The sequence below is a fragment of the Drosophila elegans genome, unplaced genomic scaffold (genome assembly GCF_018152505.1).
Source record: "Drosophila elegans isolate 14027-0461.03 unplaced genomic scaffold, ASM1815250v1 contig_476, whole genome shotgun sequence".
NCBI lineage: Eukaryota > Metazoa > Arthropoda > Insecta > Diptera > Drosophilidae > Drosophila > Drosophila elegans.
The window spans coordinates 10,181,716-10,207,245 of NW_024545863.1; the positions used below are offsets into that span (position 1 = coordinate 10,181,716).

Below are 25,530 nucleotides of genomic sequence, written 5' to 3' on the forward strand. Positions count from 1 at the left end.
CGGAATTTATTCTTCATAATATAAGCTTTCTGAATAGAATTTAATGTGTTCAAAATCGCAGTATTTTTAGGCCTCTAATCTATCAACAAAATCGGAACTTAGGTAAGGTTGTCCATTGCAAACTTTTTTAAATCTGCCCTCGCGTAAGTGAATTTTTCAATCTAAGTGGAGGCAATTGGTCAACAACTTGGCCCAGTTGTAGTCCATCCAGATGGCCTTCCTTTTGCCGCTTTGCTTTGTTCGCCTGTGAATTTGAATGCTCCACGGAAACGGATGTGTTGATTGTTGGCTTTTGGGAGGAGCCCACCAGCAGGACGACGTCCTTGCATTGTTGACACAACAACTCTGCTGTTCATTGGGTTACTAGCAAGTTGCACAGTAAAAAATTATCTTAAAATGTTAAATGGTACGATGGAAAGTCGTCTTACCACAAATGAAGCACTCGATTAAAATTGAGTATTATTATTTAAGTGTTAAAACAATAACCCTATATGACTATGGAATATTCGAGTATATTGTTCTCTGTGTGGGAACCGGTCACTGGTCACTGGTCACCGACTGCTGGGCATCGGTCACTGGACCCGGGGCAATCAACTGGGCCAGTTGTCGTCCGCAGATGATGATGACGATAATGAGCTGGGGCCTGATCATGGTTTACGGACACGTAATGACAGCTAAACTTTCAACACTCGACAGTTACATTTGCCAGCACATCGAGGGCAGAGCCTGCAATGGGCGTGGAGTCTGCAATTGCCCGGGGTGGTCATCATTAAAACCGCTGTTCCGACGAGATGTAGTGTACCAGTGATGATGACTACAATTTTAGAAAAGGCTATCAAATAGACGTCAATATCTCAAAAGCAACGGTTATATAATATTTGTGACCTTGGTGGGCTTAATGTCAAAAAAAGCCTAATTTGTGGTGAGTTTTCCGTTCGTATTAGTTACAATTTTTAAATAACAAGTTAAAAAGTTTGCTGTTATCTTAAGTTATTTTCCAAGTCTGTAAGTCTATTAATAATATTAAGCGCATTTGGAATTATTTATGATTTCCTGAAATTTTCAGGAATTATGTTATCGACTCTGACATACAAATAGCTAGGATACAAAATAGCTAAGTGGGCAACAATTGACTGATATAGAGGCATGTCGGCAAAAGGGAGCGGCAAATGAGTCGTGCAGGTCGGCTTTTGTCAGTCGTAACTGTAAATGCGTGACTTTTGGCCATTTAATGATGTTTCATCGTCATTGTGCACAAATAAACAATCATCATGAGGGCGAAGCTGGAGTCGGGAACGAGGATGAGGCTTTGTCCTGCCTCATTTGATGACACGGCCTTTCAATGGCGCTGGTTATTAATGCGCCTGTTTGCTCCCACGGCCAACAATAACGCATTTAAAACAACAATGACCCAATGAGCCAGTAAAAGCCATAGCTTCATCCAAAGACTAACGAGGACGATTAGCCAGCGGGAGCAGCGGAATTTTCGACAAAAATCCGTGGGTGGAATTGTCAGTTCACAAAAGCCCTATCATTTGTATTTTACAAATATATAGGCTAGCTTGGATATCTGACTTTCAAAGAGGGTAAGCTCTAAAAAGCGACTGAAAATAAAAAGGGAGTTCTAAGAATATTTGGTTCTTACTTTTGCAAAACAGCCTTGTGTTAAAAGGTTAGTTTAGCTTTGTATATTTTTTAGTTTTATTTCTTCAATGCTTTCTTAAATGTCAATTTTAAATAATTTTTAGCTATTAACATTCCACACACCCTTGTCTAAAACTTCACAAAAATAAAAAAATCTCATAAAAAAACATATTAAAATGGCATGAATTGTATTTAATAAAAATGTTAATTTCAATAAAGAGCTATCACTTATTTTTAATTACAATCCAATAACGAAAAAAATGCAGGTTGACATGTTCATGGCACAAAGGCTTTCCTGTTCCGTGTGTGCCGCATGATTTATGCTTTGTTTTCGCTAGTAATTCATATTAATAAATAAAATATGCAGCTTCCTGCATACGGTTTATAAATTCAACGCCACGGATTTCCCCAGGACAAGTTTATTGCGTTGACAGCCTCGCCTGTCAGCCGGATCCGGACTTCTGCAATCGACTTTGCGATCGGCATCTCTGCGCTCTCCATAATGCGACCCAGATTCCGCACTTAATAAATACTTTTTGCCCAAACCAAAGGTGCACGGTTCACTAAGCGCGCTCGAAAATAGACCCAAAAGGGTCGGGAGTGGGCGTTGGATTTAGCCAAGTCCATTGACTTGGCCTTTGCCGCGGGGGAAGGGGCGTTCGAGGCCCGGCTTACGGCAGCTGGGTTCTTATTTAAAGTTTCGTTGGCCAGTCATGTGTACGGAGGCGAACTGAAGGAGCAGCCAGAGCAAGTGGAAGTGGTAATGGTAATGCAAGTCCTGCAGGAAGCGGAAGCGGAGGGCGTGGGCGATGGGCGAGGGGCGAGGGGGCTGGGAATGCGGAAAAGCAAGCTGCTCTGCAGTTCGTGTCAGGGCCAAGCGAGAGCATTTTATTTCTTAATTTTGTTTTGGACTAATACTAATTCGATTTCGCTGTAAGCAGAAGCATCAGCAGTGGTACACAGAACAAAAATTATTCTGCTTAAATGTAAATTGTATTGGGATGTCAAATTTATTGCTATTTAAAGTGAGTAAATAAACATATTTGAACATCGTGCTTGTATGGTGAATCTAGTTCTAAGCTGGTCTTTAATTTTTGGTTTGAAAAACGAATTTGGTAAGAGATGTTTTTTGTGTAACACTAAGCTTATTGACCCGCACCAATTTAGCTTTTACTTTTTTGTTGCTTCCATCGAGTCTGCTTTTTAGTTTCGTGGACTGCCAATTTGCATTGGCTTGGCCATTAGCATCGGGGCAGTCCGTAAGTTGGTGTTCTTTATTGTTGTGTGATAGTCGGACCTCAGACACTCAGTCAGTAAGTCGGTCTGTCGGTTAGTCAGTTGCTCAGTTGGTCAGCTAGTCAGTTAGTCAGTTTGTCCATTTCCCAACCGACTGTTCTGTGCATCGTGGTCGTTATTAGCCGCCCGTGTCAGCCAGTTTGTCGTACATAATGAAAGACATGGTTCTCGTGTAGCGATAGCTCCAGCTTTGCACCACCCCACTTTTCCACCCTGCGGAGCGTTCGTCCTTGTACGGCGCTCTGTGTCCCCATGTCATTTGAATTTGTGCTCTTTGTTGCTGCTGCTGTTGTGATGCTGGCATTGCATACAAATACGTAATTGAAAAATGCACATACCTCCGAGATGCTTATTGACTTTTATTGGACAGCCAAGGGGGCGTGGAGTGGTACGTAGAAATGCTTAGCATAAGTCTCTTTACACATGGGTGCGGCAGTCAATTGCATGGAAATTAAACGAATGAACTTGTGCCACAATTTAAGAAATCATTTAAGGAGAATTTTTTGGCCGGAGGAAAAATGCTTTGTAGTTCAGATTTGGAATTGCGAATTGCAAACAGATATTCAATATTCCACACAGACGTGTGCGGTGTAAAAATAATTGAATTATTATTGCCATTGCGTAAATGACAATCATTCCTGGCCGTCTGAATAAGCGGAACGGACCATGGGTCGCTCAACCACTCCTTAGGTATTTTTATTAAAAATTCTATTCGCCGCCGAGAGGACAATGCAGCAGAGCCGGTCAAATGGCTATGACTATGGCAATGTTCTCGAAATGCGAACCAGTCTCGACAGGGACAGTGGGGACAGCAAAAAGTTTTTGGCCTCCAACTTTTAATTATAAATAATTTTCAACATTTTAAATATGTCGCTGGCACGCAAATCTGTGCAGCAAATGTTAGAAATGTCCATCCGCAAGGCAAAAAATATGAAAATGCAGCATAGATGAAAATGTGGAGAGCAGAAATCGAGAACATATATATTTTTTGGCCAAGGCTGCCAAATGCAGTTTTTTATTGCTTGGAAACTGCTTGAAATAATTCTTTTTCCTTTTCCTCTTTTTTATGCCCGGGTCAGAGCTGTGTGAGAGCGACTCCGACTCCAAATCCAAATCCAAATCCGACTGCGGTTAAAAGTGCGGAAATACATTGAAATGACAATAAAACTAAAACTTGCCTGGGCCGCGCTACTTCGTTTTTGTGCTGGCTCAAATTTAAAGTTTATGGCCTGACGGCCACATGTGCAGCAACGACGCCCGAGGAATGTTGGCCAAATGTTTATTTTATTTTATATTTATTCGCACTCTTTTTTCGATCTGGCATTCATTCGCTGCTATTAGCAGTTTTTACTCAGTCTGGTTTAGAGTATTTTTTGGCACTCTAAAGTTCACCCGAAAATTGCTAAAAATTTATTTATTTTTTAGTTTGAAGGCTTACTTATACGTTAGTTACACTTAGTTGTTTAAATGTTGTCTTCCTGCTGCAGGTAGTATAAAAGTAAGAACGAGCTGGTTCCGATGACTATGGCATATAGCTCCCACAGGTAAAATCGCAAAAAAATTAAACAAATTTATAACATTGCCGATTTTCAAAGTTTTTCTAAAGTTCTTCGGCATTATATCATATAGCTCTAATGGAAACAATCGAAATATTAAAAAAAAAATAAACATAATTTTAACTTCTCTTATTTTCAATTTCTTTGTAATTTTTTTTTTGGAAATATGAATGGTTTAATAATTCAGAACTACGCTTTTAGTTTTTTTTTTAAATCGGAAAACTATATCATATAGCAACCATAAAAACGATCGAATATTTGAGCTTAAAAAGACAATAGCTTCATCGCTTTTAACCATATACGCATATAAATCGCAATTGAAGTGTTTTTTAAAGAACATTAAATTTTTGCAATAGCTGCAAGGGTATATGAACGTCGACTTGCCGAAGTTTGCTTTATTTCTTGTTTAACGTAATTTGTGTTGTTGTGCAAACTCATTATAATGGTAATAATTACAAGCAAAAACTAACAAAAAGTAAATTGATTTTAATGGTCTAATAGTTTAGAGAGCACTCAATTATTTAATGGTATTTAATCAATTAATAATCAAGCAAAATACTGGTGTTTCCTTTCTCCCACTATCAATTTCTTTTAATTGACTACTAATTTCTGATTCTGAAATGCAACAAAAGCCAATATAAATAATACTTCAATGAAATTATGTTTTACCCCATATTGTTTTAAAAATGTTAACCCTTATTGAGTCATTTATTAACTGCATTGCATTCGACTTCAAATGCACAGATTATGAAATGTAGTTTAAAGTAAGTTTTACCAAGTGTAGTTAAAGAAGTGCTTCAATAAACTATTCCCTGCGGACTGTAAAGAGTGTTATTTTATTTCTTAAAATGATTTGACAGTTATTAATATTATTCTAATCTTTACGACCAGCACACGTCAATTTGCTGCATTAGAATATAGTAATGACGGGAGAGGCCATTCCATTAATCAGATTTAATAATACAAATTTTGTTCACCTGACACATGAACTCCAGCACTAATCATAAATCTGGAGTATCACCTGGAGTGGGGAAATAATCCACTGACCCATATCCGGCCATGTTCTGTTTACGGGCGTGTACACCGTGGGTTCGTGTTGGTTCTGTGTTGACCGCACTGAGGAGGGCACCACTGAACCAGGTAGGATCCTGCATCCTGCATCCTGCCCCCTGTCCTGCCACAATGCAAACATGACTTTGCAATTAAGTTATTGTCGGCCACAAGGAACTAGCCGACAGCCAGGGGTCCCTGGAGTCTCTCTTCGCCTGGTCGAAGCTGCTCGGCAGAGTAGAGCCCCAGAAAAAGAAGCTCTTGTTTGATTTATGGCCACTTGCACTGGCTGCAGCAGGACCTTAAATCATGAACCAGCTCCTTGGCCGGTTATTTAACCCCAAATTGTTGCTTACGCATTTACTTATTAATAGTGCCTCTGGAGTTTATGGAGCAAGAAAGTGAAGTTCAAATTGAATCGAATCGTTATGCAAATTTTTGGCCAACAGCAATGCTTCTCTGTCCTGATGTAAGCCCTGCATATGTATCAGCTGCCTCTGTGTGTGACGTTTAATTAAGGCTATGACTGTGTGATTGACACTCCCGAAAATATGCGTCTGTTGATACGATTTAATTGCTGAGCCTTTTTTCTCGGCCCCTATGGATCAATTTGGAAAATGTTTCTTCTCAGTGGGCGGCAGAAATGGCCGCAACGTGTAGTCTATGTTAGTTGAAGCCACAGGAAAATGGGATTCCCGATTGCCCAATGAGAATTCAAATTTTCAGTGGCTTTAAAAACACTGCTCATACGCAACGGATTTATATTTGTTATCGACTAACTTAAATATGCATTTACTTATCAGTAACTATCAGTTTCAAACAAAAACTGAATAAATCTGCAAATATTTCATTAAAATTTAATACAATTTTATTTGCATTTTAGTTGCGGCCTTTTTCTCTTTGTCTCTCGCCGCGTAGTTTTCAATATTGGGCCTGGTTTTATTTATTTGTTATTTTGTTTTTTTGTGCAGCTCCAATAGGACACACGGCAAGCAAACAAAGGGAGACAAAACATTTGCAATAAAAATGTGCAAAATAAAAAAGCACGAGTTCGTAACTAGCTCTCGTAGTTTGCCGTTCCGCAATTCATACAAACATGGGCATTTCGTATACGCCACGGTGGCAGCCGCGAATGCACAGACATCTGCATGCACCGTGTGCAAGTCCTGCATTTGATATATTAAACTTTCGAACTATAACTCAGCATTTATTGTGAATATTTGATTGTTTTTATTGCCGGCGAAATCAAAAATTGAACAAACTTGTTAGCGACAAAATGGAATAAAAGCAATTTTCCTCTGAAATTGCAAAGTTTTTCCGAATGACGCTGAAAAAGAAAAATCTCTCTCCGACAATTCATTGCCTGTATCATTTGAACGGGCTGCATTATACATTTATTAACACCTGAAAAGAGAAAATATAGGTTAAACAATACGCACATGTCGGGTAACCTCAATGAAGTGTTAGGGCGTCCCGAAAAAGAGAAAAGTTCCAAAAGCTGAGCGGAAATTATTGCGGCTCAATAAAACACTGGCTCGAACAAAAGCGGGAATAAAGTTGTAATAAGGGCCGTACCAGGTGGATCGGACACAAAGAGAGCTGGCAACCAATTGGAAATACATTTGTCAATGACCACACTGGCAAAATGATGCAGGAATGCCCATGCCCCTTGGCTTGGCCCTCGGCAGATGCCGTGTTTTGCGGTGGGAATGAGCGTGTTAAGTTATTGGACGCCTGTTCTGTGGGCCCAACAACTTGTAAGTGCGGTCGGGCGGGGGATTAACAATGGTGAGAGGGCCATTGTCACACCTGCGGCAGGAATCTATTATATTTCAATAATGCCGCGACTATCGCATAAATAAACAACCGCAGCCCACCAAACACATGGCAGCAACATAAATCTGTTTGTTCATTTCCATTGCCATGCAACATCATCTCTAACTGTATCACTGCGTTTTCTTTTTTTTGTAAAATATGGCTCTGGCGATAATGGCTATATAAAGCCAATAAACTGACCGGAATACCCGCGTGAAAATCATAGATACAAATCATTTTAATTTTTGCAATTTTTGGCAACTTTAATTGATTGAAATTTGATGCAACTTTATTAAATTTAGCAAAGCAATTCGAACGGACGTATATGAAATTCTATTGGCAGTTTTGCCTGTTTCGGTTGTTTGCCCAACTGAAATAAATTGCACGCCTGGATAGCCCTCGGCTGTCGTCACCATGCCCATCGTCATTACCATCTCCATCATTCCTGTCCTAGACCACAGTGCGTATACATTATTTTGTTTGGTTACGAGCCGTCTGCGGCCAAAACTCATGGCTGACTTCGCAAACTTTGAGATTCCATTTCTTTTAAACAAACTGGAAAGGGGTGCCAAAAATTGTATAATTCACAACCAAGTGTATAACAAATCGAATAGACCATAAACAAATTGTTGACCCTGGGGAAAAATTTACAAAAACATATAAACATCGTTCTGAAAAACCAATAATTGTACAATTGTTTTCCATTTTATATTCGACCGCATTATGTTCAGGGAGATACAAAATGTCTTGACGGGCAACATAAAAATGGTTAAGAGCTGTGATGTTGTACATTCGTGTTTTTGGCTAACTGCGAAAATATAAATATTGGCAAAGTGTACGGCCAATTTGCGGTTTTTCAAGAGAGAGAACAGAAATGGAGAACAGGATGGTGGATGGTGGCTCTGTGTTAACACCAGTCTACCATCCATCAAAAATCCCAATCGTTTCGCTTGGATGGACTCTGTGGAACTGGGCTATTAGTGAACATTCGTCAGGCCCTAGCGAAAGGAATACAAAATTATATCTTTTGATGTTGGATTTGACAGAGCAGAGTATTTTTCGGATTAGGAAATTAAAGAAAAAACTCCTGCAACAAAATGTAATTGACGCCAATTTTTTAAGAGTCCCTCAGTAAAGCTTCAAACATTATATATATACAATATCAATAATATTTCGTTAACTGTTGAAGGCTGGCGGTAACACCGTAACACAATCAGTTGCGATAAGCTCCCAAAACTTCGGTCACACTAGAAATTATAAAGTTTAATCGCTCTGTTAAATGTTAAAAACAGCAACTCCAATTTTTGTTAAGCTAAAAAGGTAAGTAATAAAATATGCGAGATATTTTTCACTTCGTGTGATAAGTAAAAAATTTTATCTTAAAATCTCTCTATCAAATCATTACCATGTACAAAATGTAACATGCAATACTATTAATAATTAATTGTTTGATACTTTAGCAGAAAAAATGTATTTATTTTTTTTTGCGTAGGTCTGTTACCATTTATAATGTATACCGGATAGGGTGAGAATTTTGAAAAACATATATTTTCCTGTTCTGCAGTTTTTTAAATTTCATCGAACCTCTTAAATACATAGTAACCTTTTTCTACATAATTTGTATTTTTACATTCTGCTTAGTAATCTGCTGCAGAACCCTAGCCGGACTAAGTATTCGTGCCAAACTCTTTCTTCTTAATGGGAAACTCGCCGCAAAGTCACGTACCCTCCACATGATGTGTGTGCTCACGAGGCCGCAGCGCCGTTCACAGGACCCTCGTGCATTGGCCAAGAAGTCAAGAAGTTCTCACATGTCCTGCTCGGAGTCCTTGCATGTGGCACGCCCTTGGCTACGTTATTTCCAAGCGTCGATCTCGGCGCTGTCTAAATACAGCCAACAATACTTGTTATTGTTTGTCGGGAAAGTAACAGAACATTATAGCTTTTTATATCATTTACGTTTTTCGCCATGTTTGTGCCAAGCAAAGTCAAGGGGAGATGGTGGGGTCTTCCGTTTCCTTGAGTAGTTTATGACTGATGGGCCTGATATGCGATACTTGGCCTCCATTGACCAAGTTTTTCTCGACGCTTTTCTTTTCCTGTCATTACTGACACACGCACAAGAGAATTTGTCGCCCTGTTTTATGCCTTTGTTTTATGCCTTATGTCATATTTTTCGTCATGGCTTTTAAATATCATGTGACTGGCGTTGATGTCGTGGCACGTAAATGTTTTTAATGTCCAATAAAATTATCGTTTCAGATAAAGCTGTTCAGCAAAAACAAGACACCCAACACGTGTATGAACATACAGTGCAGTTAGCTTGCGGAAACGGAAATGTTGATTGCTTATACTCATACCACTAGCATTCACATAGCACATAACTTCAGAAATAAATGTGTTAACTAAAATGACTAAAAGCATCTTATAGTTCTGAATTATTAACAACTCAAGATATCCCATATTTTGGGAACAAATATCAATCAATTTCGTTTGCTAAATTTTTTATTATTTTAAAAAAATTCAGGTAATAATATTCTTGATCAGGATGAATAGCCTGTCTAAACGTCGAAATCTATAGCTCTACAAAAGCCAGAGATTTGTGATTAAACGCGTTGATTCAAGCTTTTTATGGATGCTTACGCAGCGCTATTTTATTCAAAAATTAGGCAACGTACACTATATTGCAGAGAAATCGTGAAACTCTGTCATTTTTATCACAGTCGTGGGCGATTTTGATTATTCGGTTACACTCGCGCACGTCTCTTATCGATATAGGAAAGGATCCAATGAAGTAGAATAGCCGTTTTTACTTGACAGACGTGCTTCTCTGCGTCTGAACAGCTGTTCTCTGTTATGATTTGTTTGTTGAAACTTGTTAAAATGTTCGGAAATAAACAGGGACTTAGACGATATCGACTTAATGCGATTTTCTGTAGTGCAGATATTACCCAATAAGTAAAATGGCATTTACCTGATAAGGTCGGAAATGTCTCTTTCACTGAGTAGCAAACTTCTGACTTAATATTCGCAGCAAGGGTATATAAAGAATAAGAGAATTTCGGTTACTGTTACGGTCACAACCAATATACCCTTTTCGATTACTGTTTCGGTTTTGGTATTTAGGTTGCGGTTATGGTACCGCAATTTAAACGAGGTGCGGTTACCGGTATCGTACCGATTAAACCAAATGTTTTCAATATCTCTTATTATTTTTTACACATTTAAATTATTCTTTGGTGTCAAAGATTAATGATTAGAGCTGATAAGATTTTTGCTGGTTGAATGTGTGTATATTTATACTACTGTCCGCTTATCAATTTTACAAAACGAATATATTATTATTACTTACCGATACTTCTTTTCACAATATACAAATTGACTTAAATTTTTGACTTTAAAACGTGTACCAATTTCGGTAGGGATTTCTTTTAGGTAATGGTTTTTTTGTATAAATAAACTTCAACACCGCCTTCACCGAAGATTAAGTACATACATTCACTCGCAGTTTCGCACTTTCCCAGCGGGACTTGAAAGCATGCTATATGAGCATCCCCTATCAAAATCAAGACACAAGTCTAGGGGTTTTGTAAGGAAAGAGAATGGTATTTTCGTGAATTCAGAATTCTTTCTTAAATTAGTTAGCAGTAAATGTTGCTGAATTCCATTTCTTAGCAGCCGTCGAGGAAGGAAAAAAGCATTTATTAGCAGTCGACGAAGATGAAAAAAGCCTTCACTTTTCCTTTTATTGGCATCCGAAGGGAAAAAAGAAGACTTTTTTTAAGGGCAAATATTTTTCCCAAAAAAAAGGAAGCAACTTTTAGCCTCATTAAAAGAAAAAAACCTTTTTATTTATTTTTACTTTCTTTGTAACTTTAATCAAACAAGTTTAAGTTCCACATACATGCATATGTATGCATTTCCTTAATCGACATGGCCCTATCTAATGAGCCGGCAGAGCTCCGGCAGAGCTCCGGCAGAGCAGGAAACGAGCAGTGGACAACACATATTGTCAAGTTTCGTCGTGCAAATTATTCAGACAAAGAAGGGCGATAGGCATTGCATAATCAAGAGATATTATTTTCCTTTAAAAATATTAAAGAATCAATGGATTAACGTGGGATATATAAAACTCTGCGAGGGTAAAAGTATTTCAAAACATTTTACCATAATACCCACTAAGCAAAGGTATCCACATAAGTTATATTCTCCATCTCATTAATTTTCGCCAAAGTCCATTAAGCCAAAAAAAAAGATATCGTTTTGGGGTTTCGTACATTTGGCAAATTGTCTCAGATTTTGACAAAGGACTCTCAAATTTCCGCAATACGCATTTTTCGTTTGCGGGACAAAGTTTAAGCTCAAACGGAAAACTTTTTCGTGCTAAACCAATTTTTTGCGTATACTTCACTGCTCCACCCAACACTGACCAAAACACAAAGAGACAAACACACACGCATTACGCATACGCCGCGTCAGCCTAATTGACAAGGGTTGAAAATGCGGCGGTAGCACAACTTTTTTGCTGAAATATGTCAAATGTCATGTTTAAAAGGGGACGAACTTTTTCCTAGTTTCGGTTTAACCCTTTCCGTGTCCGCGCCAAATGGCATAAAAATGTTTAAGTGTCCGAGGACTTTAAACTTGTGTGGAAGGCGGTCTCCCGATCACATGAAACACATTGAAATTATCTCCTGAAAAGTGCAAATATTTTGAACCCTCGTTTACCTGTATGCAGTTCATTGAGGGCCTTCTTTTCAGTGCGAACAGGCACCGATGTTTTTTCGTTAATGACAATTATGGTCTTGTGATGAGAATAAATAAAAGTGCAATGGCAGCGAAGAGGCGGACGAAAAAAGTCCGAATCGCACACGCAATTTGAGCAACTTGCAGGAAACACAGAGGTAAACAATATTTTTCAGTTCATTGAACGGAATAAGCTTATTTCCGATAAGGAGAACCTGCCAGCCAGCCAGCGCGCAAAAAACCCTGGCAGCATATAAACTCCAATCCGTGTGAGAGTGGCTGTGGTTCTGGCCCTGGCCCACGGACATTGTTGTTCCTGTCTGGCTGTCTATTGGCCTGTCTTACATTGCGTTCTGTTTTCGGTGAAACATGCCACAACAACTGGCAAAAGCAGTACGAGCAGCGACGCAGAGTTAAGAATTTCACTGTGCCAATAAGTAGCCAACAGGCCATGCAAGAAGGGCGGAGGATGGAGTTAAAGCTTTTGATATCGAATTCTAGTTTTCAGTTTCTCATTTGTAGTTCGTACTTTGTATTTGGACCTGGGTTCTGTAATTTTATCTGGCTTTTAGTTTTGGTTCAACTGACAGTTGTCGAGAAATAGAGCTTGCTTCCATTGTAAATATCTCTTGCTTTTGATTGGAAAAGCTACGCATCAAATAGTTTAAGCAACGCGATATTCGATAAATCGATACGTTTTTAGCTTTGGGATTTTCCAAAAAGGCGGAATAGCTTAAGCTGATTTGACTTTTAAAAATAAAAACATTAAGTTTATAAATTTTTCGAAACAGCTGTTGAAAAATATTTTAAATTAAGCATCGTTCTTTAAAGTGATTTTTCCAAATACAAATCTAACTATATAAAATGCTGCCTATGTTTTTCAAATTTCAGAAAATATATTGTTCTTGCTACACATCGATGGGTAATAAATGAATGCCATTAAAATTCAGCAAACACGCTTCCAAAATCCGGCGTGCTTAAGCTACAATTTTCAACAGCTGCCATGAAATCTCAGCGAGCTATGCAATCTGTAAAACTAATGCTCAGCAACAAGCGAAACAAATCAGGTTGTCGCGCACCTGTGTATCCCTTTCCCTTTCCATCGCCCTTTCCCTATCGCTTTCTCCAGTTTGAGCTCCTCAAATAAGCAAATCACGTGCTTTTTGTCAGCTCAACTAAAACGAAACACCCAAAAAACACACGCGTACTCGACAACTGAAATTAATATAAAATGTGTTTGTAGATTGTGCAGGTTATGGCCAAAATAAATACTTCATGAGCACAGTGGTATTAGTTTAAGGTATTTAGCATTGTGTTAATGTATTTATTATTATTATTATTATTTAGTTTTATTAAAAATAAGAAGTAATTATCAAACGGTTTTTATAAATCATTTAAGCTTGATCACATAATCTGCTTCATATTTTAAAACCGTTAACACACCACTGTTGGCTTGTGTAAAAGATAGTTTTTCGAGGGAGAAGAACATGTCAGTGGATAAGCCGGCATTCCGTTGGCATCACAATACTCGTAAGTAATAACTGACGGCGGCAACCGCTGCGGATACTTAACGTGAATCCGCGGTGTAAACTGCTGAAATTCTACTTTGCAGTTGGTGTCTTGCAAATTTATCAGTTTAATAATAGTCGAGCGGAAGCAGCAGTTGTCTTTTTAAGTTACTTTTTTAAGGGAAAAGTAAGGGGATTGTAAGCCTGCACGTCCAACTTCAGTTGTCCAGCAGCGTAAGCAACATTTGAAACTCGACTAAAAGCACACAAAAAGAGGGACACAGAGAATATGGGGTGAAAGTCCGGGCGGAGGAGCGGAAATGTTGCGTTGCACATGTGATAAGTTTTTGTGTGTGATGTTGGCGTCGAAAGCGGCAAAAACAGTTCAGCTGGTTTGAGTTTAGTTCAGTTGAGTTTCCAGTTAAGGTGAACTGCCATTTTACAGTTTGTATATCAAACTGGCACAGCAGTTGGGGACGGGGGGTTGAGGGAAAGACGAAGGGGCTCAGTCTCGTACCGAAAAATTGCATTGCATACTGCGCGGGGTCACGGCTTCAAATCGTCGCCGTCACACAAAGCTAGCAAACTTTTTTCACGCAGCACACAGAAAGAAAGGATTACCAGATTTGAGGGCCTACTATATAAAAGCATTTCATTATTAAGAATAGTAATTCAATTCACGAATCAACAATTATTTTATTAAAGGTTTAAAGACAATAGGAAATTACACTTTTTTCCTATATTTAAAAGATTGTTGGTCATAAACTTTATTTATTTATTTTCGTGACTTTAAATCTTTAAAATAATTTAAAGATTTATAATTTATAATTTAAAATTATTCATTCAGTGATAATATCACGATTTTTTTAAAACTTTTTTTGTAGGTGCATGTGAGTGCTCTTTCTTTATTGTTTTTTTTTTGTTGGTCAGCGTCAAGGCAACTTCTAAAATGCATTTCACTGCGGCTTTCATTTTCGTGCTTGTTGGACACGCCCACAACGCCACACTGGTCCTGCCGCCCCCAAAACCGAATTCCTGCTAACGCCTTTTTCTGCCACAGCATCGCGCTGGTTATAAATTTAAGCCCTGCGTGGTTTTAATTTTTTTCGGGGCTTTTCGCTCTCGTGCCCGTACTCGTTTTCTGTTTGTTCTTACAACACCCCCAATGGAATCTTGAGCTGCAGCCTTGTTCAATTCCCACATGTCCTCGTTGTGTCGCTCCTGGGTCAAACGTGTGCACTCGGTTCAGTTGGGGTTTAAACGGTTAAGTGCTGGCTAAATTGTTTCATTCTTTCCTTGCTTACCTTTGGCCCAACCGGTTTTTGTTTCCCCACCCTTGTCCCCTTTCATTGCCATTCCCATTCCCATTGCCTTTCCCGTTCCCTTTTGTATCTTTTGTTCAAAGCCATCCGTCCGTCGGGCGTGTCTAAGGTTAAATTGCACATGTTGGCATGCGTTTTTCCTGCTGCCTGTGATGGTTTTGTACTTTTGAGTTTAACCTCAAGGTGTTAAGCTGACGTCGAGCTGCCATTTTTGCAGCTTTTCTCAGCTGCCGACTCTATTGATTCTGAACGACGCAAGACTGTGTGCGTAATTTGCAAGTGATGTAGTTCTCGTGGCCAAAACGAAACTGAAAAATAAAAACTTTACGAAAAATATAAAGATATCCATAAGGTGTCGTATCAACAAAGAAATTGACTCAGAGAGCTCCACTTAAAGTAACAGTCCATTCAATATAATGGAAAATTGTACACTTTAAGCGATATGTTACAACACAATGGTAATTTTTTTTTGTTTATATATATATATATATATATATATATTTTATATATTAAGCAATTCTCAAGTACGCAACAATTGTCAATATTTATTTTATAATTATATACAATTTATTTATATATAAGTCAGAACAAAAAACAGCTGTTCGCCGAAAATAAATGTGCTATAACGCGTCATTTGGCAACACTTATTAAATTCAATTAATAACATTTTATTTGAAATGATTACGTAGTCATCAAAGTTGAGTGGGGGGAGGTTGTGAATTATATGGGTGGGGGAAGGGGGAGTCCAAAATCGGGAAAATTGAATTCCTGTAGTCACTTTAGCCTGCGAACACAAAGGCACCGTTCGAGAAATCAATGGGTGGGTGGTAAATAAAAACGTATAACGCATACGCAGCGTTGACAATAGATCGCAGCCCTACCCCGTAGGCTCATTGAACAATACACGGCATCAAAGCTCGGAACACAGCGCAATACTGCGGAATATATATAGGAAGGGGGAACCGAACTGGATGTTGATGAAGCTGCCAAGGGCAGTGCAAACTCCGCTCATAACCAAACCATTGTGGATTTTAGCTCAGCGGAATAATACTCGCTCGCACTGAGATGGCGCCTTTGAGTCTCTGCTTCTAGTTTGGCCATTGCAATGGCAATCGTATCTGCGAACTTCAACGGCCGATGTGTGCTGAGATAATACGAACACTGCAGGGGGATTGTGTCGATGGATGGCCGTTTTTGAAAAACTGTTTTCATTTTTCATTCCTCGTGTACGTTGCGTATACGCAGCGTGTGTCCAAACTGAGATGAAGGGGTAGATTAAATCTGCACCTTTCAATGAAGTATTTTTTCATGTCCCGTGCAGACATTGTAAAACGGAACAGAAATCGCTTAAACTAAGCGAAAGCTCGGCAAAGTCATTTCAGAACAGCAATATTCTTTATGTTCACTTTGAGTACGTCAACAATTTTAATTAGCTATGTTATTTTTCACGACAGACCCTTGAGACGTTTTGACAAATTAATTTCCGTTTCTTCTTAATTATCTATCGGTTGGTTGAGTTTAGATCTACTACGTGAATCGAAAAGCGATAAAATTGTGCAGGAAAAGTCTAGTTAAATGACTCCAAGCGTGAAAATTAGGAAACGGGAAATTGTTCGTTAAAGCCATTTCATTGAATGCTGGGCATTTTAAACGGATGACAAATCTGTTTGGATTAAATTAGGGACTACTTTTTATAAATTGGAACCTGTGAAAGTTTAGTAAGCTAATAAGCCTATCAAAGCGAATTAAAGTTTTAATATTTGATCATTGTATGCATAAAGAATGATATATAAAATTTTTAGAATTTAATTGGTGTAGAAAAACTACTTTATGAACATACATTTACTTTTGCGTGAGTCCAATATTTTAACCTATAATCAAAAAAACTGCGATTAATATATATGGTGTGTTTTTCCGCCAAGGTTGTACACATCATAACCGTTGCCATTATGTGAAATTAAAACGAAATGTCAACCAAAATTCGTACAGCCAGACGGACAGAAAGATTCTTGTTTCACGTTTGTTTTCCAGTGGTTGTTTTCGGCTTGCCGCAGCAGCCACCGCAAGCCCCCTTCCTCTTTAGTGGATGATTTCCGCCAGGCTTTCACTTGTGTGATGCACACTCTCAACGCCACGTAAATTTTATATATATATTACATATCCTGTTAATGTTGCCGAGTCATGTAATGTGTCTGGGATTTATTTGTGAGGCGCATGCACGGTATTGACACTGATAACCCAAAAACACAAAGCTAAAGGGTAACTCAGGAGTTGAATTTATACGTGTTGATTTGATTAATGCAACTCTGAAACTTTTTTAAATTAACACACAACAAAGAGCAGAGAGCAGTCACTGTTGTATGTCATAATCCTTTGCTCAGTTTTTTTTATTATCAAGAGTAACAACCTTAGTACGCAGGATCCAATGCCCCATCCATTTACTTGACTTCATGTTATTTCCCTCTATGTTTTTTTCGATGCTTCACGGTATGTTGCAAAATCTGCTGCGACAATTTCGAGCTCATTAAAAATTTTCAACTGAAATATTCCGCCGGAAGCCGAGATTCTGTGTGTATTCACCCTCAACAAAGCACGTCTGCCGTTTGTGCTTATTTGTTGGCATACACAGTGCTTCTGTTAAGTTAAGCACCATTTGGCTTAAAAAAAGGTTTGCCTAACGACCCACAACAATTTGATGCAAGCTGCAAAGTTAAATCTTTCGTCATTTTGCGTTAATTAACAGAAATAAATACTTTTGGTAGCAACTGTTACCAGCCACATGGCATGTTTCGTATTTTAGTTTCCACATTTGTTGAAACTGGGCTACATAATTACACACGGATATATTTAATTAGATGACATACCCCTATAAAGTTTTATTCAGAGTTCCGAACTTGCCCCTACCAATTCCATCAAACTACACATTTTTGCAATGTGATCCGTGCAGGAGAAAATTAAGCTGTCTCATTTAAAAGTGGTGTGTTAAATATTATTCAAAGTAAGTCCTTATTGACTTAAACCAGATGCACGATGTAACTCAAAGGCAAAATATTGATATTAACCAGTAGACTGTAAGTCGTCTTGCTCGAAATACAGGCTGCTTTTATTGGAGCAAATTGCATTTAACCTATCCATCCATGCAAGAATAAGTCGCATACCAAAATATAATGTTAAGATCGTTAGGATTACATTTCTTTTTCACTCATTATTTGCTAAAAAGGTGTCACCGTCGACAACTTGCCAGCTTTAATGGCCAGACTCATATCCGGTTTACTCGTGCGACTGTACTTTTTATCTCGTCCACGTTACATCATTACCACTTTTATTGCCATCCTGTGTGTCTGCGTGTTTCCTGTATCGACGGATCGAACTATATATCAATGACACACACAAGAGCTCCGTACACAGAACAAATTTTTGTTGGTGAGATTATCAAACTCCTACAACGAATTTTTACAGTAAAGTTATTTTAAACTTTATTTTGTTGTTATATTTTGTAATGTAGTGACGACCACAACAACTGATACTTTTACGTATGATCATCAATTTTTACATTAGTTATTTTGTAATTATCTAATTTCTAACTAAGTTTTTAGGTGTAATAACTTGTTAAAAGTAGCTACAAATTTTAGAAGATCCAATTTGTTTTTTGATCTTTTTATACTAGCCCTCCGTTCACCAAGTTAGTCTTCACATATTTTCGCCCTAACTTAAAGACCAGTGCCACCACACCTTTTTTAAGAACGTATCAATAATATTTTATAATTAATATTTGACTAAAAAACGTAGATAAATTTACCTTAAAATATTTATATCAAAATCACTTTAAGTAATTTACTCTTCAATAAATTAAGGCAACAATAATTGGTATTAGCGTTGTTTCTGCAGAAATGGTTGCCTTTTACAAGAATTTATTTTATGTGTACATATATGGTCCCACCGGTTTGGGGCTTAGCGTGCCGCTCAACAGTTCTATCCGCTTTCTTTTCTACAAAAATATTTCTGAGAACTATTGCCTGGCCAAAATGTGTTCAGTTTTTGTCACATCAAACTCACAATCGGTTGCCATCTTAGTTGGTTGGCTTTTTGTCTGCGCTTCATTTCACTCCTTTCTTAAGATGATTCGATTTTTATTGCAGCTGCTGAAGGATTTGCTCCATTTACCCCGAATGACTTCGCACCCACCACCTCCAGACACCGGAAAGTGCTGTCGTCTTCATTTGGCTGGCAACTAAATTCATTTTATGCATTATTTAAATTGCAGTACCAGCAAAAGACCAACAAAGCTTACAACTCAATTCATTTTATCGTGTGAGCTGACCACGTCTAAGCTGATTGGTTTCTGAAGAAATATTTCTTTATAACGTTTCTTATTTAAAAGTTTTGAATAAAGGGTGACATTTTAGTCATCGACCAAGCATAATTCCTTCCTGAGTCTTAAAAATTGCCAAAATAAGGAAAGGCTTAGTGATTTAAAATAACCTAATTAATAGTTTTTGGTTGCAATAAATTTACTATTTTACAGAAAATGTATCCTAAGCTTGAAGTTAAATAAAATTTCAAATAAAATTTGAAAATACCAGCAGTCTAAATTAAAAACAAGATAGGAAATAACCATAACTATTTGTTGAAGAACTAAAAAAATTAAAAAACTGCAAAGTTATAATTTTTTGTTATTTTTTTCCGATTGTTTCTATGGGATCTTTATGCTATAGTCGCCCGATCCGGCTCGTTCCGACTTATGTACTACCTGCAATAGAAAGAAACTTTTTGGCAGAGTTTCAAGAAGATAGCTTTAAAATTGAGAGACTAGTTTGCGTGGCAACGGACGGACCGACAGTCGGACATACAGACTAGGAGAGATGCTGATCAAGAATATATATACTTTATAGGGTCGGAAATGTCTCCTTCACTGCGTTGCAAACTTCTGACTGAAATTATAATACTTTCCGCAACGGTATAAAAATAGTAAAAGATTTACAATTTAAAAATCATGACAGTGAATTCAATGATTGGTCATTGATTGGATGACCAATACCATTAATTTCTAGGCCCATTACAAGTTGGCTGATTTTTGAATTAGAAAAATAAAATTAATTTTGTTAGGTCCTTAAAAAACTAGAGCTGTTCTTCGAGGCACATGCTAGGAATATGCTGGCCTTTTCCCACTTGGAATTCTTGCATTCTTGCTGTTAAATCTGGCCTTTTAAGCCAAATAAAGTTTGATGTATTTCAGACGGGACTATTAAATGTATGTTATTTTATATATCAGTAATCCCCAACAAAAAAAAACATTGCTTAAGCGTATCGCACTGTTAGTCATGTTGTGATGAATCACATCCTTATCAGAGCGCTGAAGTACTCGGCTATTTTACAAACAACCAAATATTTATACCCATTACTCGTTTAGGAAATAGGCTATACTGTTTACCTTGAAAAGTTTGTAACTGGTAGAAGAGAACGATTTCGACCTTATTCGGAATACATATATAAATCACTAGCCGATCTGGCCGTGTTTCTGTCCGAATAAACGTCGAGAGAAATGATATTTAAGAAGTTATTGGAAAGTAAAGCTGCGTCCCTGCGAGCATTCAGTTTTGCCTTCGTGTATTCTTTCTATATTTTGTGGCATATCGCGCGAATAGAATTGCTGGTGGCATTTGCTGGAGACAGAAACAGAGTAACGGGTATCTAATAGTCGGGTAACTAGCCCCGATAAATAGATATCTTCAGTTACCATTTAAAAAGATTCTCTAGTGTCATTTAATACTTTAAACTTTAAAATTAAAAAGTAAGTTTATACATTTAAATGTCTAATAAAGGGGTATTATTCACTTTGGGCACAAATTGATCGTATTTTTATACCCTTGCACGCAGTGAAGGAAACATATCCGACCCTATCAAGTATATATTTTGGATCGGCTAGATCACTAGTAGAGTCGATTTAGCAATGTCCTTCTGTATAATTACGGCTTTAGTTAATTTCAAATCGTACGACTATATCATGAAATAAAAAAATAATTGAATAAAAAAAGTGACAGCTATTTGTTTAGTTTTTTGGACATAGTTTTATATTATAGAACTTTTCATTTTATTAATATCGGATATTATTTAGCTGTCATAGGAACTACCGAATAATTGGGTTGAAAATCGTATAAATCAAAGCATAAGCATTAAGGAATATTTAATTTTTTCTATAGCTCAAAGGATATATAATCTTCGGCTTGCCGGAATTTGAATTTTTTTCATGTTTTAATTACTTTCAAAAATAATAATTGAAGTTGTGGGACTCATTATGTTGCCACAAAAGTTTTAAATTTGCGGGCTTGAGGAAGAAAGTGCTGTTTAAATCAAACGTTCGTTGAGTTCACATCGAGACATGGGAGCATTCAGGATTATATTTGTTATAATTTTAATATGTCAAAGTATTGTTGTGTGTAAAACAAAGACTAGAAAGCTTTTACAAACTATTCCACAAGATTATTGTGAGACATATTGTAACGGCGTCTGCAACGATTCAACGAATCAAAAAACTTGCGACAACGAGGATCTTAATTTTGTTATCACTAATGAATACACTTTAATTATGAGAGACGGCTATTTAGAAATTAAATGGAGTATTCCTAATCCACAGATCTCTAATCTTACACCAATCAACAAAAAAAGCAATGTGAAGCTAAAAGAGTTAATAGTATCAGACACTTATCGTAAAGTACGAGGAGTTGACTACCTTCGACAACTTGGCGTGGAAACAGTGACTCGCTTCGAAAAACAACTGAACACATTTGAAGCTATAGAAAGAAATGTTCACTACATTGATGGACCAAGATCTCTTATTTTGAATTTTGAAAATATGTCTTCCCTTTCTGAAATAACCGATTATGTAAAAGGATCAATGAATAATATAAATGAAATTAAAATTGACAGGAGAAGCGAATCTGGGAATAAAACTGTTATGATTGACGAAAATATTTTTGAAGGGAAGCTTAATATAACATCACTAACACTTACGGGACTCAAAATTGAGAACCTTACACCTAAAACCTTTTCTCACTTGAGTAACTTAAAGCAGTTTGTGCTCTCCAAGTGTACAATAAAAAAATTTTCATTTATAAAGTGAGTACATTTAGCTTTTTTTTTGTTTATTACTCGGTAAATGTAGTTATAAACTCTTAATTATACCCGTTATTTGTAGAGTAAAAGAGTATATTGTATTCGTTGACGAAATTTTTAAAGGAACTGGTGGTGGAATAAGTTATGGAGATATAAATGCAAAAAAAAAATTAAGTCGATATGACCACTACAGACGCAGATAAAAATTTTATTCAAAGGGTATTTTATGTTGTATTTTTCAAAAATTGGTAATATTCGTACTAAAAAATATTTCTTTTTACAAAAAAAACCTGATACACGTGTTTACTTATTTGCAACAAAGTATATGTAAAACAAGAATATTTATTTATAATAATATTAAATTTTTTCAATAGCTGCAAGGGAATATGAACTTCGGCTTGCCGAAGTTTGCTTCCATTCTTGTTTTTAACAAGGCCACTTTGTAGCTTCATAAGTCCCAAATCATTAGGTACTTAAAAAATATAAATGTATTTGTAGTTAAGATGTTACCAAACATATAAAAAAAAACTATTGAAGTTCTAGGTTTTCCGGTGAAACAAAAAAATCCCAAAAAAAAGGTTTAAAAACCAGACTGTAATATGGGGCGAACTCCTTTCCTTTTTTGCAATATACCAATATATACATGTACAAATTTATATATATTTTTAGCTCTCTCCAAAAAAGTCTTGAGCATTTGGTACTGGACATTAACAACGAGGTGGATATGAAATCATTGAAGAATTTTGCTAAGCTTAAATTAGTTAAAGTACGGAATTATATTCCGTATGAGAAATTGACTGCTTTAACATGCAACCAAAGTTGGTGTAATTTTATTCGTGGAACAAATGGCATAGAGTGTCCTGCTGTATGTGATTGCCGATACATTTACGAAGAATTGGAGCTGAAAATCAACTGCAGCAACAGAGGTCTCTCTTTAATTCCTCCTCTACCTACACCCATCATCGGAGGTGTAAACCTTATATTCTACAACAACAGCTTATCCCGATTGCCGAACAGCACTTTAGCTGGATATAACACGTTAAAAAAACTTGACGTTTCCAGAAACACGTTGACAAGCTTGAGCATAAATCGTCTTCCTACAAAATTAGATTATCTCGATATTAGTTTTAACAAAATTGTTGAAATGAACACAGATATAATCGAATATATAAAAAAAGTCATAATATTTAAACAGACAGGCAATAAATGGATTGCATATTGTGATGACGAACCTTTACTTCATTTATTTAAAAATCTTAAAATGATAATTCGGATGAGAAAAGTTGAAGTTCGACCAATATTTGTAAAGCTGTCATCGTCAAATAAAGGGTTTATGAAGTTTTTGGGTCAACACTTTCTTAGACTTGGCGTAATAAAGCAAACATACTTTTTGATTTATGAAGATCAAGTTGTGACAAGCATGCTGCAAAAACTGAACAAATTAAATAAAATAATGAGCATCTTTAAGCATATGGAATGGTTTCATAAAAAATTAGCTGTTGTTAACAACGAATATGAGCTATTTTATTATCATAAAATGGCGGTGGCCTGTCCCTATAAATGTGAATGCTGTCATAGACGAGCTACCCAAACTTTAAAAATCGATTGCAGTAACAAATTTGTTAACAACTTTCCAGATGTTATCCTTAAAAATCGTTCGTTTACACAAAAGGATAATATGTCCAACCAACTTGAACTGCATTTATCGAACAATAATATATCCAAAATAACCATTGACATGCTTCCGGAGATCCTTAGGTATCTGGATCTACGTAAAAATAGTTTGGAAACCCTTGATGATAAGGTGACTCGTTACCTAAAAGAATTTAAAAACATTTCTGAAGTGAAACTGTCCGGCAATCCCTGGAATTGCGACTGTAAATCGAGATCGATCCTTTCATTTCTGAGAGATAACGAAGCGTTGGAATATAAACTTACTTTGGGCCGATGCAATATATCTCGAGCGGATTGTCCCGATGCTTGTGTCTGTTGCTTGGACAGCTCAACATCGTCGTCCGTCATAATCGATTGCAACAGCGAAGGACTTCGAAGGATTCCTGAGCTGTCCATGAAGGTTACCTATGTGGATTTAAGCAACAACAATATCACCGCATTTACTGAGAAGGACCGTAGTTTTTTTGCGAAAAGATCACTGCTCTCGCCGCTAAAGCTGGTCTTGCTTAACAATCCGTGGTCCTGCACTTGCAAGGATATAGAAAATATCAATTTCATGAAAAGTATTTCGTCATCTATTGTAGATTTTACTGAAATAAGCTGCTCCACTGGGCTTAAGGTCGTCTCGATAGATCAAGATGTGATATGTCCTTCTGGTTTCGCTTATTATTTGGCTCTCGCAATCTCCCTCGCAGCCGTGATCGTTGCCATTAACTTCATGATATGCTTCAGACAGCCGCTTCTGGTCTGGTTCTACGAGCACAACGTCTGTCTGAGTCTGGCCGCCAGACGGGAACTCGACCAGGCAAAGAAGTTTGACGCCTTCCTGGCCTTCACCCACAAGGACGAGGCGCTGGTGGAGGAGTTCGTGGAGAAGCTGGAACTCGGAAAACCCCGGTTCCGACTCTGCTTCTACCTGCGCGACTGGTTGGTGGGCGAATCCATTCCAGATTGCATCGGCAGGTCTGTCAGGGACTCGCGACGCATCATCATCCTGATGACGGACAACTTCATCAGGTCCACCTGGGGCCGACTCGAGTTCCGCCTCGCCCTGCACGCCACATCCCAGGACAGGTGCAAGCGCCTGATCGTCGTCCTTTATCCGGATGTGAGGAACTTCGACAGCCTCGACAGCGAGCTGAGGGCCTACATGGTGTTCAACACCTATCTGGAGAGGAGTCATCCAAACTTCTGGAACAAGCTGATTTACTCAATGCCTCATGCAAAGCTCCGACAGGGACAGCCGATTTAAGGTGTACGGAACCTACAAATATACAAATATACAAATATACATACACAAATCAAAATATGGCTAATAAACTAGATTTATAACTCAATTGCGATACTATTTTTTGTCCAATACAACTATGAAATTTCCTTGATCGTTAAATTTTAAAAAACTTGTATGTCTCGTGGTGTTGATTTTATATTATTGATTTACTTTTGAATATAGTTCTGCATAAAACAATTAACATGTAAATGGACAGAAAAATTGAACTTATTAAACCAGAAAAAAAGAAAAAGAAAAAGTGTCACAATTAAGTTTTAGTTTCGTCAGAAACAAACCAAAAATGAAACTAGCTTCGATAATTAAAAACCTTTGTCTAAAATCATTAAAAATTACAATATATGATATATTACAGAGCAAAGAAGTTGTTTGAATTTTCTTATTGATTTTCCGATTGTTTCTGTTTCAGCTATGGTTTATTATATATACCCTTGCAACTAATACAAAAATAATATAAAATCATATGGCAGCTGTTATTCTGAATAAGTAAATACATTTTCGTAAATTATTTATTTTGT

At 37.3% G+C, this 25,530-nt stretch overlaps 1 protein-coding gene across 1 annotated transcript; it reads left to right on the forward strand.

Moving 5' to 3' along the window:
- The first annotated feature begins 433 nt into the window (after positions 1-433).
- LOC108140950 (protein toll) lies at positions 434-24,982 on the forward strand. The gene is made up of 3 exons (XM_017264019.2): positions 434-759; positions 22,720-23,188; positions 23,801-24,982. The coding sequence occupies exons 1-3, from the start codon at positions 434-436 to the stop codon at positions 24,974-24,976; spliced, it is 1,971 nt and encodes a 656-aa protein (XP_017119508.1). The 3' UTR covers positions 24,977-24,982.
- Positions 24,983-25,530: the final 548 nt, after the last annotated feature.

Excerpts from the sequence above, each read along its gene's own strand:
- LOC108140950 (XM_017264019.2), top strand. The coding sequence starts at position 434 with ATGAAGCACTCGATTAAAATTGAGTATTATTATTTAAGTGTTAAAACA. Across the intron at positions 760-22,719 it reads GGAGTCTGCAATTGCCCGGG|CTCTCTCCAAAAAAGTCTTG; the intron begins GTGGTCATCATT and ends ATATATTTTTAG. Across the intron at positions 23,189-23,800 it reads ATATTAGTTTTAACAAAATT|ATCCTTAGGTATCTGGATCT; the intron begins GTTGAAATGAAC and ends ATGCTTCCGGAG.